Source organism: Pinus tabuliformis, chromosome 5_2 (genome assembly GCF_031772625.1).
Source record: "Pinus tabuliformis cultivar Carrire ecotype Pingquan chromosome 5_2, CPIR1, whole genome shotgun sequence".
NCBI lineage: Eukaryota > Viridiplantae > Streptophyta > Pinopsida > Pinales > Pinaceae > Pinus > Pinus tabuliformis.
Genome location: NC_142306.1, coordinates 156,456,890 through 156,477,816, shown reverse-complemented (window position 1 = coordinate 156,477,816; position 20,927 = coordinate 156,456,890). Strand labels below are relative to the sequence as shown.

Genomic DNA, 20,927 nt, shown 5'->3' with positions numbered 1-20,927 from the left:
TCCACCTTGGTTGTCCGGGATAATTTTGGGGAGGATCCTTTTCAATCTGTTGGCTATCACTTTAGTTATGACTTTGTACCCAACATTGCATAGAGAAATTGGATGAAATCTGTTGAAGGAGTTTGCTCCTTTCTCCTTAGGAATGAGGGTGAGGAAGGCTAAGTTTGTATAGCCACCTATCTTTTGGCAATCTTGAGATTTCAGTATCATTTTGCAAAAATCGTTCTCTACAATCTGCCAGCAGACCTGGAGAAACCTGGGCGTGAAACCATCTGGCCCCGGGGCTTTGTCCGATTCCATTGAGAAGAGGGCTTCCTTAACTTCCTTCAATGTGATTTTTGATTCAAGAGATTGGTTCATTTTAGAGGAGATCATATTAGGGACAGCGTCCAATAGGTCAACGTAGAATTCAGCTGCTGATTCCTCTCTATACAGCTGTTCAAAATGATTAGTAGCTACTTTTTATGCTGTTAAAGTCCTTCAGAACATGGTTATCTTCCTTTATTTCGCTGATGGTGTTACGGCCTTTCCTGGCCTGGGTTTGTTTGTGGAAGAATGAGGTGTTTCTATCTCCAGATTTGAGCTAGAGGCTTCTGGACTTGAGCCTCCAAAATTCTTCCTCTGCTAGGCAGGCCTTGTGAAAGCTTTGTTGGAGTTTGGCCTCCTTTTCTAACTCTTCCTTAGTGATTTCCACTGTTTCAATGTGCAGATGCTGTCTTTCTAACTCACTTTGGATTTTTTTCCTTTCCGCTGTAGGATTTGGCAGGGTCTTGGCCCAATTTTTTAGCATTCTTTTAACTCTTCTGAGTTTTTCTTCCCATACAAAAAACGCTGATCCACTGACTGGCTTTTTCCAACACTCTCTGATCTTATCCATAAAATCCTTTTCTTTGATCCACAGGGAGCTGAATCTGAAAGGAATAGGCCCCAGATCCTTAGGGGTCAACAGTTCAAGACTTATGGGTTTATGATCTGATATGCTGCTGTGGAGGATGTGCGATCTGGCTTCTAAACCAAGGAGCAGAAAGGAACTTTGCACCAAGAATCTGTCCAGTCTTGCCGCTATGTGCCCTGGGCCGACCCTTTTGTTTGACCACGTGTACTTGCCAATAACCGGCTTGATATCTATCAGATCCCAATCCTGCATGAGGTCATCTACTAATTCTCTTGCCGGGTCTCTAACTATACTGCCTCCTCTTTTTTCTGACGAGAGGAGGGTGAGGTTCAGGTCTCCGACAATGATTATATTTTCCAAGTTTTCTAGATCTGCTAAACTTTTGATGGAATCCCAACATGATTTTTTTTCACCTGCATTGTTAGGAGCATATACATTTACTAGGAAAATAGTTTCCTTAGATTCTAAGTGCTGTAATTTTAACAAAATCCAATGAGTATTTAGGGACTCAGAGATAAGAGAGAACTTATTTGGATTCCATAGCGACCCGAGACCTCCCGATGCTCCACGGGCAGAGGTTGCTTTAGCTCCATCTTTTTTCCAAAATTTTTTGCTTGCTTGGAGGAAAACTGAGTCCTCCAATTTAGTCTCCTGGATGAGAAGAATGTCTGGGGCTTCCAGTCTTATTAGACTATTCATAGCTTCTTCCTTGGCTTTGGAGCCCATTCCCCTACAGTTCCAGGAGACTATCTTCATCATTTACTTTTGCTGTGATGAGCCCCTTTGGAGCTCTAAGTTTGGATCTTCTTCATCTTCGGGGTTTTAGCTAGGAGTTTCTCAAGCATTGGCTGGCTGCCCTGTAGCTTGTCTTTATATGTCTCTTGGTCTCTTTTTTCCTTTGTTGACATCTTGCCTCTCGTAGATCTTCTGGGGGTAGACTGTGATTCTCCTATCTCCCCTTCTTCCTCCGATTCCTCGGACTCTTGAGTTTCCTCTTCATCTTCTGACAATTTCTCTTTGGATTTCTCTGGTATACTTATGGATTTGGTTGGAGAGACTACTTTCAGGATTTCTGTCTCTTGCGTAGTCATGATATCTGAACCGAGGATCTCAAATTTGTTCCCTTGGCTTTCCAAGGGTGGATTTTGAGGTCCCGCTTGGGGGACTTTGGCATTATTGTTTGCGTTCTTCCTGAATGAAGTTTTGGATCTTTTTGCCTGGTTCCATCCCTCGTCTTTCCCTTTTTCTTCAACCCCTTTGGTTGGGCAGTCTCTGGCGAAGTGACCGTAGACTTGACATTTCCGGCATTTGAATGGCAGCTGCTCATAATCTAATTTTTGGACATGCGTCCACGGACCTACCCTTATTTTGATGGCCTCTGGTAATCCGACCTCCAGATCTACCTCCACACAAATTCTGGCACAGTCGTATTGATCTTTGCTGTTGGCCTTATCTATGAATTTCCCGAGGGCGTTTCCGATATGCTTCAAAGAGTCCCAATTCCAGCAGTGGACAGGAAGATTTGGGAGCCTTACCCACACCGGGACCGCAGAAGGCACATCCACCGCTGGATCCAAGTTTGGCGTCCATTTGTTTAGATACAACCCTTGGGGGCCCATGAAATAAGGGCCATTTCTGAAGATGAGATCTTTATCCTCTTTATTAGTAAATTCAAACAAGAAATATCCTCTTCTGAGGAAGTAACAGGTTACCTTGTTCTTTATCAGTGGAGCCCAGTTCCTAGCAACTCAGTTCTCTGTTGATTTCGGGGAAGGTCAGAGGCCTGTAAACTGGCCAACCAGAGCGCGATCCGTCAGAGATAAAGCTACTTGTATCGGACCTTCAGGAGGAAGAGTGATCTCTGTGATGTCTTCTAGTCTTTTCACGAATTTGGTGGCTTCCACAGCTTTCTTCTTGGGCAGAGAGGCCAGCAAGGATCTGAAGGCCTCAGCAGCGGAAAGTGGAGGAAGGGAGGAAGGCCCCTGGGGGGGATCTGGTTCCTCCATGATGATCCAGCACAAACCCTAGCCGACCGCAGCCAGGAGCTAGTGCCTTCGGCGGCCAACCCAAGCCGACTGCAGCCAGGAGGAAGAGCCCTCGGCGGACCTTCCCGCAATGATCAAAAGGAGCAAGAGCGGGCGTGCTCACAGCTTTTTGGATCCGCGGAATTATATTCCTAACATTTTTACTTATCCTTCCAGAGTGCATTTAAACAAGCAACCCAATATTTTCTTTTTATAAACAATCTATCTCTATTCCTTATTTCTTCCATTGGCTTAGATTAAACTGTTGAACCAATTTATTTTCTACCTATGAGAACAAATCCAATTATGATACAATTGTATAATTGGATAAAATAACCTAGTGTGGCATTTAAAGAAACTACACGCAACTATTATTTAAAAAAATGAATTTAGAACAAAGTAGTGGCATTTAGATTTGCAACACTTTTAGAGTTTATTTCTTTTTCTTTTCTGTTTAACCTAACATTTTATTTTGCCTTCATTTTTTAGGGCATCTACCCTAACATTTTATTTGATATGGACATATTTATCAAAATATTTTCCTAACATTTGTATTCAATATTCTTTTTGTCCATATCCTATCTTAACATTTTGTAAATACATTTTCGTTTTTTGTCTAATTTATTCTAACTTATCAAAACCAAAAAAAATGCTATAGCAGGACCCACAGATGGTGGTCAAACCTACCCATAGTTTTGTGCAGGGGTTTTGCACATGGTTTTGGGCGTGATGGTTTTTTACCCATGGCATTTAGTAGATCCAATCAAGAGAACTATGATTATGTTCTAATTCGGGGTTATGGATTGGGGTTTATAAATGCTTAGGTGTGTATTTATATGTATTGTAACATTGAAAGAATATAAAAATGAAAAATCAATTTGGTAGTCCCAATTTTGGCATCCATGGGAAAATTTCTGTGTATATTTGTTTTATGTTCTCACCATTGTTTATTTTTCTATTTTAAGAATTTGTTTGCAGGTAATTTTTGTACAAGGTTAAAACCCACACAAATTGAATACTAGTTTCTCGATTGGTGAACAAATCTCTATTTCAAGTGATATGATTGTTGTAATTACTATAAAAAAACCAAATATCATTTTAACATTCTTGAGTTATGTTAGAGGTCAAAAACACTGTCTTTTGTTTATCTTTAGGCTTTTATGAGATGTGTGTAGGCTGCTTACCAACATTGGCCTATTTCTTCCAACACTTGTTAGCAAAACGACCATGTTTTTGGAAACAATAGCATTGAAACTTAGACTTATTGTGCCTTTCATTTCCTTGATTCTAGGATCTGTTGTTTCTCTACCTTAAATTAGAAGGGTGTTGTTGAGATTTCTCCTCATGCTCAAAATTATCTCAAGTACATATTTGATTAGCTACTTTTCCACCTCTTGCTCTATTACTTGACCTTCCTCTACTTCTTCCTTTAGTAAATTGTAGTTGAGTTGTGAAGGTGTTCTCTAATGCTCTATCATCATATATGGTCATCCTACATTCATGTGCAATCAACAAACCAATCAATTCATCAATTTGCATTTAACCAATATCTTAAAACTATTCTATGGATACAACGTGTTGAAGCCTAAAAAATCGCTGCAACAACATGGGGGAGGACCACCTGGTTGAGGACTTGAATACCATCCCTTATCTATTTGATTAGTGGCTCCGACTGGATATAATGGGACTAGTTTCCCAATAAAAATATGATAGGACAAAAAGGGTGGTTTATTACCAAAACTAAGTGATACATGGGGTGGTTTTCAACTGAAATACATATATATGTAACCTATCTATATATTACCGGGGATTTTAATTATACTTGTGTGATCTACAATTATTATCTTTAGTACATGACAATGAAGATTAATCAAATACTAACAAAAATGAAAAGCCTTTGAAATAATTATTTTGATTAAATAGTTAATCAAAATAATTGATAAACATATATCACATCAAATATAGTTTAAACACTTGCTCATCAATGTATTAAAAATAACAGTCCAAGCATATTCAGAAATGAATGAATACAAAACTGCATGAAAAAAGATACACGTGACAAAAAATATAAAGGAAAATGGCTATCAATTTATAAAACAAATCAATACACAATGATAGAAATACCTAATGTATATAAATCTGCTCATGAAGAGAATAACTCCAGTCTAGTCTTTTTCATTAAGATGGTTTCCAAAAGTACAAAAGTGCAAGCTTCCAAAAGCCTTCTTCATAAAACTTCAGGACTTTGATCCAAGGATTCTACTAAGATAACTTTAAAGTACATAAGTGCAAGCTTTTAAAGTGTTTCTTTATAAAATTCGGGACCCCTTCTTCAAAGACATGAAAGGGTTTATATAATAAAAATAAAGTACTAAAATAGAAATTACATAAAGTTCTGAGGAGGTTTAAACAACTCTCCTTAAAATAAGTGACATAATTACATAAAACAAAAATATTAAAATGACGAGCTCCAACATGTAACGATGTCTATTCCTTCATTCGTTGACTGAGCTCGTAGATATCCATCATTGTTTTGACTCCAGGAGGCTGAACTGTCCTCATGCACAATTGTCCTGTATACACTGCATCTGAAAGAGTAGGAAGCATATGTGTGGATGAGTCAACGACACAACACAAAATTAGCCAATGACTATGTGGCTTCACCAGATATCTCCAATATACTTCCTTGTCAAGCTTTGTGAGCTGTTTAATCGCCTCTTCTCTTACTCTAGAAGTTTCTTGCTAGTGTGTTTCTAAGGATTTGATCTTGGGGAGACTCCTAGGTGGGCATTCCTGTATCAAATTGGAATTGTGAAAATTATCATTGATGGTCTCAATGATACTATTTGCAACATTAGTCGCTCTTGAAACTGCTCTTTCTGCCTGCTTTAGTTGAATATCCCAATCGGTAAAGAGGATATCTTTATGAGATTCCTCTATCCTGGGAAGGTATGCTACTCTTCCCTCTGGAGTATCCTACCATGTAATATACCCTGAAATCTTTTCATCAATCTCATTGAATGTGATCCTCAGATCAGATGCTTGATTTATAAGTAAATCACTTTTCTTGCACATTGGATTGATGATTGATAGCTTCTGATAGAATGTTGTCTGTTGCTTAGATAATAAAGAATTGAGTTCTAATGCCTCTTTTATGAAATCCTCAATCTTAGGATTATCTTTCAACTGATCTATAGAAAATTGCAGCTGTTGTATTTGACTATCTTTGGCACTTGTTTATGCTTGATACTGGAGTTTAAACTGGTCAAAACTCTGCCACAATTAGGCCATTTGTGCCTGAATTTGATGGTCTACATACTGTCTCTCTTCGGCCAACTGCTGCTCTAGTTGCTGTATCCTTTCATCTTTATCCCTTACTAGTTGTTTGAATTCTACTGCCTTGTCAATAGTGGCAGATGCATAAGCACCTACGTACTGTTACAGTTTGGTCAGATTGTTTGAAGCATCCATGGGGGTATCCTTCCTTACTACATCCATTGGTTCATTATCAGTAATTATCATTGAGGACTGTTCTGTTCTTCTCCTTTTCTTTTGTCTTTTTATTAAAGCCCGATGCTTTGGACTGTAAAAGACATAAAGAGGAGGAATTTCCTCCACTCTGAGAACAATTTCTATTGAAGGGAAGGCTGGGATGATTTCGATCTCTTCTTTGGTGACAACTTTATCATTAGCCCTATCAATGAGCGAGCTTTGTCCAGTGTTTTGGGGTGTATTGAATGTTGTTTCTATTTCAACATTCTTTCCCCCTTGCTGTCCTCTTAGCTATTCGTCAAACTGTTTCCATGCCTCATCCAGTTGATTTTTTAAGGGGGTTACATTTGTATGCACTTTAGTGGAAACATCTTCCACTTCTTTCTCTGTTGAGGCCTTTTCAGATTCCTTCTTAGTGTTCTTTTGAGGACTCTTTTCTGGGCTGTGTTCTGGGCTCTTCTCTAAGTTGTGCTCTAAGTTATGCTCTGAACTTTGGGTTGATTTTTGCTCCGATGTTTGTTTAGAACCTTGTTTTGATTTCTCCTATGAATCATGATTAGAATCGCGTTCTAAGACCTTTTCCGAATCATGCTCAAAATCGTGTTCTGAGACCTTTTCTGAGCTTTGGCTTGAGCTCTGTTCCTTTTGAGCATTTGTCTTAGGTATTTCTAACAAATCTAAAGGGACCTTTAGTAACATTTTCCTCCTATCCTGCTGGAAACATGCCAAATCTGGTGGGTTGAATCTCAAAGTACCCAAATGTTGGACTTGTGAAAACAGCTCGACTGACTCAAACAAATGATCGAAATCATCTTCCTCATGGTTGAATTGCCTTATTTTAACTGAAGCAGTGAAGTTCTATGTGACCTTATTGGGGTCATACTGTCTGCCAGGAATGGTGGCAAGCTTTAAACAAGTAATGTGATCGATTTCAAGCACAACATGCTTGAAATTGTGTAATTCATAGACACCGCATTGGAGGGGAAAGGAAGGCCAAAGAGATTTTTTAAATTCTTTAAGGGTCTTGGTTATCCCATCCCCTACAGTTTGGTAAGCAATTTCTCTAGCAAGAAATTTGTCTGGCACATACCATGGGAGAACATGGGGAGGTGCTATGCTTCCAAAGACTCGGACATAAGTAAACAGTTCTTCCCCAAACCACCTACCTACTGGTAAAATATCAATCTTGGCCTCATCAGATAACCTTGGGGCCCTCTTGTCAAAAACAACTTGGTGGATGGGTAGCATAATCCCTTGGCATATTTTGTAGAAATGGGTTTGGAAATTGGATTCCCACATAATTTTGTGATATATGTGAATGGGGGTAGGGTCTTGAATAGTCCATTTCCACCCCATAGTTGGGAAACTAGTGGTGAAATAGACTGCATCCATAATGTAGGCACTCATAAAAAACGGTGGGATTGTTCTATTGGTGACAAATCATTTTTGCCTATATTCCCAAATTTGTAAGGCAAGGTTGTTAGAAAAGATAGTACCCCAATACATTATAAAGAGTTTACTGCTGCATCTATTAGGGGAACCCACTCAACAAAAAACTTGGTTGTATCGACATACCCAAATAATCTACACATCATAGTTGCGACATAAGAGTAGGGAGCAACGAGAGGTGCTATAGGATACATACCTGATTTCTCTTGTTTGTGCTTGTTTGAATTGGACCTCCATTGCCTAATTGGGTCTGATGGTTCCTCATTATCTTTTGTGAAATGCTCGAGGAAGGCTTTATCATATACCTTCTGTGGGTCTGGTATATGATACATTCTCTTCAGGTCTTCTGCTGTGAAGGAACTAATAACCACTTTCCCTGAATTCTGAAATGCCCGATCGTAAATGTTAATATTGTCTATTATCCATTTTATCATATCGGTGTATGGTAAAATCTTCGGTCTAAAAAAAATTCTATGTAGGAAAGAACTTGTAGCTTCAAAGTGAGAGGCTTCCGAAGAGGTAGTGGCGTCTACTATTGCTTTACTCTGAATTATGCTTTGACCCTCACTCTCTAGCAAGTGGTACATGTATTCCCATGAGGAAGTACCGTTGTCGATAGTGCATGTTGTATCTGAGAATAATGGAGGCATTTCTATTACATTAGATGTGGAAGATTGTGTGGCTTTACCTGTTTTCTTTCCTTTCTTAGACTTAGTCATCTTGTTACGCAATTTTCTCTCGGGAAAAACTTGCAAATTGAGAATACAGAGCGATGAAGAGCAATAGAAGTTAAACGCAGAAGCATTCAATCACATAAGGCTTTGAAATGACGGAAAGGGAATCTTAAATGCGAATCAATCCAAACATGCCATCAAATCTCCTTGGGCTTTGAAATCATAAATACCATTAGAACCCTTCAATAATCAAAATCATGAGTTCACGTGGTTATTTATTGCTCATTAATATATTACATCGCAAAACCTTTTCAAATGGTAAATAACCTTATCTTCAAGTATCCTATCGATATGCGATAGCGATACCACTGTATCGGTTTATTAAGTGTGAGAGATGTGCGATTGTGATAATCGCATTATTGCAATACCGCAATCGGCAGTTTCGGGAGTAGCAGCGAATGGATATGACCGACAACTTTTAGCGATTGCGATTGCGATAAATGACATGGTAGTGTAGCAGGCCCATAGGTTTATTATCAGGTGCAACTTTTGTTTCAGCTTTATGATTTTCCTTAGGGAGTGGTCTTTAAAAAACAACTTTATCGCAATCAAAGCAATTTGGAATGATATAAGCGGAGAGCATATTGGTACTCTTGCGATTTATCCAGATGCGATGTGTTTTAAAGAGTATATTTTATTGCTAGTTGGTTCTAGTAGGTTATCGCATTTTGCAATCGGGATGTTCCATTAATACTTAAGCTTTTTAAAGGATAAATATGTTTTGGTTCCAAGGGGCTATTTATTATCGCAGTCACAAACCTCGACGGGTAAATGAAACTTTCTTTCTTGTAACTTAGCTTTATTTGAGTCATTCAAGCCTTGATGAGGGTCTATTTATTAACAAATCAAATTTATTCTTAAGAAAATCCCTAAATTAAACTATATTCTTATGTTTTTTAATTTTTTAAGGGTCCCTATTTATTTGTACAATAATCACCTAAGTTATTTATATAAAATAAATGGGGGGTTGTTTCACAACACAACAATTGGCGATTCATTGGAAGAACTAGTTATCTTTGATAATAATGAAAATTTTAAAACTTTTCTAAGTAAAAATAATTCAGGAAAGAAAAAAATATTTTCGAAATATTTAGATAAGTAATATTACTTTGAACATAGAAAACTCACTTAATTATAATTCTTTTTATATCCTCTTATAGATGAAAATCCTTTTTGTCTATATCAGTCTTTAGTTAGTTGTAAAGATAAATTAGGGGGCTTTTACAACTTGGCGTTTTAATATACTCATTTGTCACAGGTAGAGCCACTGTTGCCAGCAAGCATTCATAGCCTCGACAGGGTTACCTTTTAACCATCAATGATTCAGAATCCCATCCATATAAGAGTGCAAACTTTAGAGATAATTTCAAAAGTATGTATATATATATATCATTTTTATTTATTTACTTTTCTTTTAACAACTTTTTATCACCTAAAAGCCATTGTCCTAGTTTGGTGACTAGAAAGTGACAATGTCATTCACCGGTTGTAATTGAACTGAAGAAGCTAGCTCGTGATGAGAGCCCTTGTCTTAAGATTAAAATAATCATAAGCTATTACCCTGGTTTGGTATTCAGTGTTAGTAATGTCAGTCTATTATTTCCCTATGAACATGGTAAGCAGAATCGTGATGAGATCCCTTATCTTTTAAGGTGAATATATTTTTGAATTTCACTCTAAAAATAGTAAAGTTAATGGATGGGGAGAATCATTGACTCCTTAAGAGTTTTGGATGACAATTTTAGAATTGGAGATGCTTAGTTGTAGTTAGTCTTTACTTTGTTAAACATAACCTTTCTTGACTGATAACAAAATAAAAGGATTTTATAAAGTTGAGGTTTTCAAGGAATTTATAACTTCAATGGAAAAGAAAATTTTAGAGTTTTATGATACTTAGCTAATTTTCAAATGTTGTGATCATTTCCTTAAGAATTTCTACTTTCAAAGTGAAAGATCAAAATATTTTTAAGAGATTTTATTGTAAAGCCAAAAGCTATGCTATTTAACATTATTTTTCTAAGAAAACACAAAAAAAGTAAATGCAATAATGTTACAGTAGAAGATGTAATCTTCTAAGAAAAAATGAATGTTGATGGGCCTACTTGTTCAACAATTTGAAATGGTCCAAGCCACATTTTCTGGAATTTAGTATGCTTTCCTTTTTCCTCATGTGCCTTGTCCCATTTAAGGATGAGATCTCCAATTTGAAAAGATTTCGTGGAAACAGAACTTGCATCAAAAGAAGATTTGACTAGCTGTTGATGGCGAGTATGTGTAAGTTTGGCTTTCTCCCTTTCTTCTTCTAATTTAAGAATTTGAGACTGTCTTAGTTGTAAAGAAGAAGAAGGTGTTTCTTCAATAAATTGGACTAGGGCTAATGAGGGAATAGCTAGATTTGAAGGAATGATAGCTTCTTTCCCATATACTAGATTGAATGGAGAAGTGCCTATTGAGGCCTTCTGGGTTATTCGATCTGCCCATAGAGCAAATGTCAAAGATTTATGCCAATTCTTTTGGCTTTGATCAACAATTCTTTTAATAATCCTTATGAGGTTCTTGTTGGTTGATTCTACTAAACCATTTCCTTGAGGGTAGTAGTTAGCAGAGTATTTAAGTTTAAAACCCCTCTTAAGAGAAAATTTAGTCATATTATTTCTTGAAAAGTTAGATGCATTATCAAACATAAGTGAACTTGGTAAGCCAAATCTAGTAATAATGAATTGATCAATGAATTCAATGATATCATCAGAATTGGCTACCTTTAGTGGAATTGCTTCCACCCACTTAGTAAAATAGTTTGTAGCTGTAAGGATATACTTATGTTGCTTTGAGGAATGAGGAATAATCTCACCTATGATATCCAATCCCCATTGTTCAATGTTGACTGGTTGTAGAGGTAAGGTAGGTTTCCATTGTCTCCTAGCAGTAGTTTGACATATTTTGCATTTCCTCACATATTCATGGATATTCTTGAACAAGGTTGGCCAATAGTACCTAGCATGCAGGATTTTATGTACAGTAGTATCTCCTCCAAAATGTTCACCAGTTGGTCCATCGTGGAGTTCCTGCAAAACCTTTTGTGCTTTAGACTTTTCAAGGCATCTTAATAATACATAATTGTAATTTCTTCTGAATAACACATCATCAATGATTTCATATTGATTTTCTTTCAATCTTAAAGCCCTTTTCCTTTTATGATTGAGTTCAGGAGGAGCATATCCATTTTTCAAATAGAAAATAAGATCAACATATTGGGACTCTAAATCGTTTAGGCTTACCTCTAATATATGTACAATGTTACCTGAGTCCTCATCTGCTGGTAGGTTGGAAGCTCCTGTAAGCAGTCTACAAAAACCTTGTCCTTTGACAATTTTAGCTATTCTAATGTCAATGTCATATTCTTGTAGATCTCTTACCCAATTGCCCTTTTTTCTCCTACTTCCCTTTGCATAAGTAATTGTCTCACTGTTGAGAATGGGAATATAATTTTAGTATAGGTTTTGAGGAGAAAAGGCCTGAAGTGCTTTACATATTTAAAAATAGTAAAAGCTTGTTTCTCCACCTCAAAATAATTTAGTTCAACACCTTGAAAATTAGAACTAAAGAAAGAGATGGGTGCTTCAATTGTTTGATCATTAAGTTGCGTTGAAACAACAACATAAGATGTTTCATAAGTGAATGTATACAAAATGAAATGATTAGAAAAGTTTGGAGTTGTTAAAGAGGGAGAATTCATAATAGCTTGTTTGATTTAATCAAAAGCTTCTCTTTTGTTATGTCCCCACTTAAAGATTGGATTTTTCTTGATCATGGTTTGTAATCGTAAAACAATTTGGGAACAGTCAAGGACAAATATTTTAACAAAATTTATTTGACCTAGAAAAGGTTGCATAGATTTTTTATTATGGGGTAAAGAAATTTCAGCAATTTCTTTTATTTTGTCTCGAAATTACAAATGCCCTTTTTGGATACAGTAAACCCTATAAGCTTACCTTCATTTAGAGCAAAATAAGACTTCTTTGGATTTAATGAAATTCCATACTTTTTGCAACGTTCAAAGATCTACTTTAATTCATGTAAATGGTTATTTATCTTCTTAGAATAGTCCTAAATGTAGTCTTTAATCTGTCATTTGGATGAAATAGAATTTGGTTATATCCTGAAAATCCATCAAGATAGACATTAGTTCTAAACCAGCCACTGATTGCAGCATTTTCTCCATGGTCGGTAATGGGAAATTGTCCTTCTGACAAGATTTATTGAGATTTCTAAAGTCTATACAAATGTGAATGGCATCATTCTTCTTCCTGACAGGTACTAAGTTTTGTTGGGTTGTGTTATATTCTTTCCACGACTAGTCCATGTAGTTAACTAGGGGGTTAGAGGGGGGGTGGAGCCCCCCCTTCGTTGCACCGATTGCGCAACGGGGGGGTTACAGGGGGTTTGAGGGGGGCGGGTAGCCCCCCTCTATGGGATTCGGGGCAGTGCCCCGGGGAATTTTTTTTTGGACCCTATATTAGGATGGGTGGACCTACCTATGGTTTTGTGCATGGTTTTTGCACATGGTTTTGGACGCGATGGTTTTTGGTCCATGGTATTGGATGCTTTGGCATGTATAAATATGTATTGTAACATTGAAAGGAACATAATGAAAAGTCAAGTTGGTAGTCCCAGTTTTGGGATCCAGGGGAAAATCTTTGTGTATATGTGTTTTATGTGTTATGCTCTTGCATTGTTTATTTTTTGTGTTTTAGAATTCGTATGCAGGTAATTTCTGTATGGGGTTAAAAACTACATTTGGAATTAGAGCTATTTTGGCTTCAAGGGGACGCCTTTGCTACTGAGGGGTTTCGCTTGGGCCTGTGGTAGACGCTGTTCAGTGGGAGATCTGCGAGATTGATTCTAGTGGTGAAAGAAGATGGGGAGTAATGGAAAGATAGAGATTGAGAAATTTAATGGTCAGAGTTTTGAGTTGTGGAAACTCAAGATGGAGGATCTATTGGTGGATAAAGATTAGTGGATTGCAGTAGCTCCGGGTACTAAACCAACGAGATTGTCCGATGAAGAATGGAAGAAGTTGGATTGGAAGGCAAAGAGCACAATACGATTGTGTGTCTCAGATTCAATATTGCTAAATGTATTAGGGGAAGCTATGGCGAAGGCTTTGTGGGACAAGTTAGGGACTTTGTACCAATCTAAGTCTCTGGTCAATAAACTATTCCTACGAAAAAAGCTGTATACCATGAGGATGAAAGATGGAGACTCGGTGATAGAGCATCTGAACGCATTTAATACTGTGGTAAGTCAGTTGTTATCTGTTGATATTAAAATTTTAGATGAAGATAAGTGCATCAATTTGTTGTGTTCTCTACCAGATTCGTGGGATAGTCTGGTTATTGCAATAGGTAGCAATGCAACTTCCTTGCAGTTTGATGAAATAGTTTCATCCTTGTTGACGGAGGAGATGAGATAGAAAAATATGGAGAGCTAGAATGGTGATGACTTGTCTGTACAAGGACGTTCCCATAACAGAAACAAAAATAAGTCATCGAGTGGGAGATCCAAATCTAGAGGGAGATCTAAATCTCCAAGAAAACTTGTAAAGGTGGTGTGCTGGAAATGCAGAAAGGAAGGGCACTACAAAAGAGACTCTAAATCTAAAGCTCCTGACAAAGGAAAGGGATCCGATGATGCTCCTTCTGCAGAGGCAAAAACCACCTCAGATGAAGGTGGGGATGTGTACTTGGCTTCTTCAAGTACACATGTAGATTATGAGGCATGGTTGATTGACTTAGGTGCATCCTTTCACTTCACTCCCTATAGAGAGTGGTTTTGCGAGTATGAGAAATATGATAGTGGTGATGTCTTCTTAGGGGATGATAGGAAGGCTAGAATCGTTGGTCGTAGAAAAGCAAAGTTGAAGTTGCAAGGTGGAAGGGTTAGAACACTTCCGGGTTTTGCATATTCCTGCATTGGCCAGAAATCTGATTTCTGTAGGCAAGCTGGATGATGCAGGTGTAAAAACAGTGTTCGAGAAGGATACCTGCAAGATGGTTTGGGGAACACTAGTATTGATGCAGGGAGTTCGGATTGGAACTTTATACAAGCTGCAAGGTAGCACTGTTGTCGATGGGTGCAACAGTTCTATGGTTCCTGAAAGTGGAGCAAAAAATCTAGTGGTCTCTAGAGAGAAGACCATGTTGTGGCATCAAAGGTTTGGACATATTGGAGAGAAGGGCCTTTAAATACTACATGGTAAAGGTATGGTATAAGGTATGAGTAATAGCTCTTTGGATTTTGATTTTTGTGAAAATTGTGTATATGGGAAGCAAAATCGAGTGAGTTTCCCCTTTGGTGGTAAGAGGGAGAAACAAATATTAGAGCTTGTGCACAGTGATGTGTTTGGACCTGTGAAAGTTCCATCACTCGGTAAGTCTGTGTACTATGTATCATTTATAGATAAATTCTCAAGGAATACATGGATATATTTCCTTAAGAAGAAATCTGAAGTCTTTGACAGGTTTAAAGAATTTAAGGCTCTAGTGGAAAACCGGATAGAGAAGAAGATAAAGGTGCTGAGGTCAGATAACGGTGGAGAGTTTGGCAGTAGGGAATTTGAAGAATTCTGTAAGAAGTGTGGTATAGCACGACAGAAGACTACTCCATACACACCTTAGCAAAATGGAGTTGCAGAAAGAATGAACAAGACATTGATGGAAAGGGCAAGAAGCATGCTCAGTGGTGTCGAGTTAGGGTAGGAATTCTGGGCATAGGTGGTGGAGACAACATGTTACCTGGTCAACAGGTCACTCTCATCAGCGTTGGAAGATAAGACTCCACAAGAGGTATGGACTGGTAAGAAATCCTCTCTTTCACATCTGAGGGTATTTGGATGTGATGCATATGTACATGTTCCAAAGGAGAAAAGAACAAAATTGGATAGTAAATCTGAAAAGTGCATCTTTATTGGGTATAAGGATGGTTTAAAGGGTTATAAGCTTTTGAAACCAGTAACAAGGAAGGTTGTGTACAACCGAGATGTGGTGTTCAGAGAGGTTAAAGATGTTATTAAACATGAAGTCCAACCAAAGGAACCCGAGAAGATAGAGTTTGAGCTAAAGGAGGAAGAATCAGACTCTACAACGGAAGAGGAATTTGAGGATGAAGAGCCACAAACTCCAAGTGTGAGAAGATCAGTTCGAGAAAGAAGGCAGCTAGAAAGGTATAGTCCATTTGCTTTCTGTTTAAATTTTTCTTTATCTATTACTGATGATGATCCCAGAACTGTGAAGGAAGCAGTAGATGCAGAGGATGGCAAACTCTAGAAAGAGGCTATGGTTGATGAAATGGCATATTTGCACAAAAATGAAGCATGGGGTCTGGTGGAGTTGCCGGCTGGAAGGAAACCCATTGGCAGCAAATGCGTGTTCAAGAAGAAGACAAATGCAGAAGGAAAGGTGGAGAAATACAAAGCTCGGTTGGTAGCAAAAGGTTATTCTCAGGTGTTGGGAATTGATTTTGATGATATTTTTTCTCCTGTTGCCAAGGTAGCTTCTATTAGATTACTTTTATTTGTTGCTTTTGATTTTGAGGTAGAACAGATGGATGTGAAGACAACATTTCTTCATGGGGATCTGGAAGAGGAGATCTACATGAAGCAACCTGAAGGCTTTGCGGTGAAGGGTAAGAAAGAACTAGTATGCAAGTTAAAGAAGTCTCTGTATGGGTTAAAACAATCACCAAGGATGTGGTATCAGAAATTTGATACATTTATATGGGGACTTGGCTTCACCAGAAGCAAAGCAGATCACTGTGTGTATTTTAAATTAATTGGTGACTGTGTTATTTATCTGGTCTTGTATGTGGATGATATGTTGCTGGTCAGAAATGACAAAGAAATTATCCAGGATTTGAAGACCCAATTGTCCTCCAAATTCGACATGAAAGATCTTGGTGCTGCAAACTATATTTTGGGCATGGAAATTAAAAGAGATCGGGCAAAGAGGAAGCTCTGGTTAAACCAGAGGAAGTATGTCAAGACAATATTGCAAAGGTTTATTATGCAGGATAGTAAACCAGTGAAATTTCCTATTCCTGTGGGTGTAAATTTATCTGTCGAACAGTGTCCCAAGACACAAGAAGAGGAAAAGGACATGTACCGTGTTCCATATGCAAGTGCAGTCGGTAGCCTGATGTATGCAATGGTCTATATTAGACCAGACATTGCACATGCAGTGGGAGTATTGAGTAGGTTTATGTCAAAAACAAGGAAGGAGCACTTGACAACAGTGAAGCGGGTTTTTAGGTATTTGCGTGGCACTAGTGATTATGGTTTGTGCTACCAAGGAAGACCAGGATTGGACAGAGTTTTGGATATCCGTGGCTTTGTTGATGCAGACTGGGTTGGAGACCTAAATCAGAGAATATCTACAAGTGGGTATGTGTTTAACCTATTTGGAGGTGTAGTCAGTTGGATGAATAAGAAACAATCTGTAGTGGCACTATCAACTACAGAGACAGAATACATGGCAGCCACTCATGCAAGCAAGGAAGCAGTTTGGTTGCAGAGATTGTGTTCAAGTATGGGGTTAGTACAGGGAGCTATAAGGATAGATCGTGACAAACAAAGTGCAATTTTCTTGGCAAAGAACCCTGCTTATCATTCAAAGACAAAGCACATTGATGTCCAGTATCACTTTGTGAGGGATATGATAGAAGTAAAAAAGGTGTTGCTGGTAAAGGTGGACACTTTGAAGAATATTGCAGCTGCATTGACCAAATATATGAGCTCTGAGAAGTTCTCTTGGTGTAGAGAAACAATGGACGTTGTAGGGTTGGATAAATGACTAAGCTCTCATGTGGCCCCCTGTGGAAAGAAAACAACAAGTGGGAGAATGTTGGGTTGTGTTATATTCTTTTCATGACTAGTCCACGTAGTTAACCGGGGGGTTAGAGGGGGTGCAGGGCCCCCCCTTCGTTGTGCCGATTGTGCAATGGGGGGGTCATAGGGGGTTTGAGGGGGGCAGGTAGCCCCCCTCTATGTGGTTCGGGGCAGTGCCCCGGGATTTTTTTTTTTTGGACCCTATATTAGGTTGGGCGGACCTACCTATGGTTTTGTGCATGGTTTTCGCACATGGTTTTGGACGCGATGGTTTTTGGTCCATGGTATTGGATGCTTCAACATGTATAAATATGTATTGTGACATTGAAAGGAACATAATGAAAAATCAAGCTGGTAGTCTTGGTTTTGGGATCCAGGGGAAAATCTCAGTGTATATGTGTTTTATGTGTTATGATTTCACATTGTTTATTTTCTGTGTTTTAGAATTCGTATGCAGGTAATTTCTGTATGGCGTTAAAAACTACAAGTTTGAAACCCATTTTGAATGCCTAAAAAGAAAGATAATCTTGGATTTAAGGAGCTTATTCAGCTCATATTTGATTTGACTTTCTAAATTGGGATAAATCTTAATTTTTTTTGTACAGGTTTGTCATTGGATATCATGGGAATGTTGTGTTGTATGATGGAGGTATCATATGTTTTAAGATAATCATAGTTCTAAGAAAATATACCTTTATACTTTTTTAACAAATGAATAAAGGCTAATCTCTCATCAGGAGAGAGACCAAGATCTAGATTGACATTTTGAGGTTTGATATCAGTTCCAAGGTTTACTAGTTCAAACCTTAAGGTTGAGCTTTGGAGTTGAGAATTACTAACCTTTTTAAATATGTCCTTAAGATCATAAAGATCCTCCAGTTTTACCCCATATTTAGATATGGGATTCTCATTGTACTTTTGTTTTAACTGATTATCATGCTCACTCTCATCTATTATCTGATCATCATATGATCCTTTAGATGTCAAAAAGCCTATGATATCCGTGTCATCATTAAAGACTAGCCAATTGGTGACATTATCAGGAATGGATGGTCGAAAAATTAGTTCTATGGAAAACCTATCTGGATTGTAATCCTCTGATGGTATAAGCTTGGATGTTATATTATCCAGAAGGTCAGCACTTGCATTTTGAAATCTATGTATAGGAGAGATGTTGAATGCTATAAAATGTGAAGTAAGATCCTCGACTAATGATTGGTAATGTTTTAGATGTCCAAAGAGATAATGAATGGTGTTTCTTACTTGCCTGATAACAATTTCTGAATCTCCAAAAACTTGAAGATATTTGATATCAAGGCCTATTGCTAACCTACATAATAGCATGGTTTTTTCTCCTTATGGACTGATTAATATACAACCGGCTCCTGTACCATCATTGGATTTAGATCCATAAAAATATAATGTCCAAAACAAAGTTTTAACTAATGGTTTATCTACAAGATTTATACATTTGGAAGAATCTGTTTGAGAAAAGTTCTCAATCTGGGAATTAATAGAGTTGTCAAAAAATGTGACTTTTGTGCATTGAAATTTCCTAAAAATGATTCAGCAAAGTAATTTCCAATGATATTGTTGTTAAAATCTACTGGTTCATTTTCGTCTTCAAAATCAGTTACTGTGTGCTTCAAATGTTTTTCTGAATCAATTTTGCTTTGGTTTGGATTTCCATTGTAAGGGAGCCACATGTGAGACTAATTTGTTGCAAAATAGCCATGGAGTTTCTCAGACCAGTCTCTACTAAGAATTAAACCATATAACTCGGGAATATCAACAACTATTATATCAATTACTTGACAAACTTTCGGATTAGAAGAGAGTCTAATAGTGGCCAAATTATTTCTCCTAAGACTTCAACTTTTGTTCTGTTAAGTTGCACAATGTGAACAACAGACTTTTGGGGTGAAACATTTAATTTAGTGCAGACTGTTCTTGGCATAATGTTTTAAGAAGCCCCTGAGTCTATTAAGCAGTTGTGTAGATTTTTATTGAATATTTCATAAGTCAAGAGGAAAGGGGGAGTATGTGAATTGGATCTGTCACCAATTAAGATAACATCAGTATGATCGACCTTATTTGATGAATCATTGGGGGGTTTACCCATTCCTCTGGCAGCTTGGGATATCACAGTAGCAGGAAGAGGAGAAGCAGGAACTGCGTTCAATTCTTTCAGCAATAATTTATGTTGATGTTTAATCTTATTGAGCTCATGAAGAGAGATATTGGCTCTGGTTTTCTTCATGTCCTCCACTATGTTATACTCCATGGTATCAGTAACTACCAAGGTTTTAGATGAATATGGAGGATTAGATGAGGATGGAGTTGGTTGAGGAGATTTGGGAGAAGAATTTTTACTAGCCACCTTTTCCTTGGTAGCAGGGGTTGAGGGATTTTTCTTTTGATTTGATTGTGTTGAATCAACAGGGCCCTTACTCCTAGTGCTAATAGGTAGAGCTTCTTGCTCTTCTTCATTATTGGAAACAGGGAGGATGAAATCCCACATTCCATGTACTTCAACCAATTCTTCATCTTCAGTCTCTTCATCAGTCAATGCAATTTCTTCTTCCTCTTCTTCTAAATCAGATTCAGCATTGGATATTGTGTTTGGTGGCTGAGGATTAGAGGTATGATTCCTCTTGAAGGATCTGAAATGTTTCTTAGAAGAGGATTCAACTACTTGTTTCTTAATCTCTACCATTTCATTTGACATGGTTTTTAGGACTTTTTGCAGACCTTCAAGATCAAAAGGATCCTTAGGGGCTTTCTTCTTTGATTCATCTTTAAATGTAACCTTTTTCATTTTCCTATCTTCCTAGGTTGTCTTCTTTTCCAATGCAACTATTCTCTTTTCTACAGACAAGGCTTCTTTCATGTTTTCTACCAAAGTAGCCTTATTAGCTCTATCTACAAAAATTGCTATATTGGAAGGAAGAGAAGAAATATACCACTCGATTTGGACATCAACACTAGGGCTTGATGTGGCTGGGATTTTGTTTAGCAATTTATTGAATCTGGAATTGAAATCTTTGATCTTTTCACCTGATTTAGCTTTTAAATTAGAAATATCATTGATAAGGGATGTGATTGTACAGTCATCACCAAATTTGGCTAGAAATTGCTCTTCAAACATGTCCCAATTAGTAATAGATCCTAGTGGTAATGAAAAATACCATGAGCTTGTTGATCCTTGGAGGGTGTAGGGAAATAATCTTACTACATAATCTTCTTCATCCACTCCATTAAGATTAATAGCTCACATATAATTATGGAGATGTTCCTTAGTAGGCAATCCATCATTAGGATTAAATTTCAGCAACCATCTTTTAGGATGTTTAGGTAGAACATGGAGGAGAGGTGCCATTTGTACAACACCAAGATTGGCCGATGGTCTCACTGGTGATGGTGGTTGTTATCTTGCCATTATTGGAGTTTGA

General features: G+C 37.6%; 1 protein-coding gene across 1 annotated transcript; it reads right to left on the bottom strand.

The window, feature by feature from the left end:
• Window positions 1-583: 583 nt before the first annotated feature.
• LOC149157994 (uncharacterized) lies at window positions 584-2,514 on the bottom strand. Its single transcript, XM_089433846.1, has 2 exons — window positions 1,957-2,514; window positions 584-1,366 (listed from the first exon to the last, which is right to left on the bottom strand). Exons 1-2 carry the CDS (start codon window positions 2,512-2,514, stop codon window positions 584-586), a joined length of 1,341 nt encoding a protein of 446 aa, XP_089289972.1.
• Between the last annotated feature and the right edge of the window lie 18,413 nt (window positions 2,515-20,927).

Bases quoted from the DNA above. Each gene is read 5' to 3' on its own strand.
- LOC149157994 (XM_089433846.1), bottom strand. From the start codon at position 2,514: ATGGGCCCCCAAGGGTTGTATCTAAACAAATGGACGCCAAACTTGGAT. The intron at 1,367-1,956 runs GTAGTCTCTCCA...TTAAAATTACAG, and splicing joins AAGAGACAGAAATCCTGAAA to CACTTAGAATCTAAGGAAAC.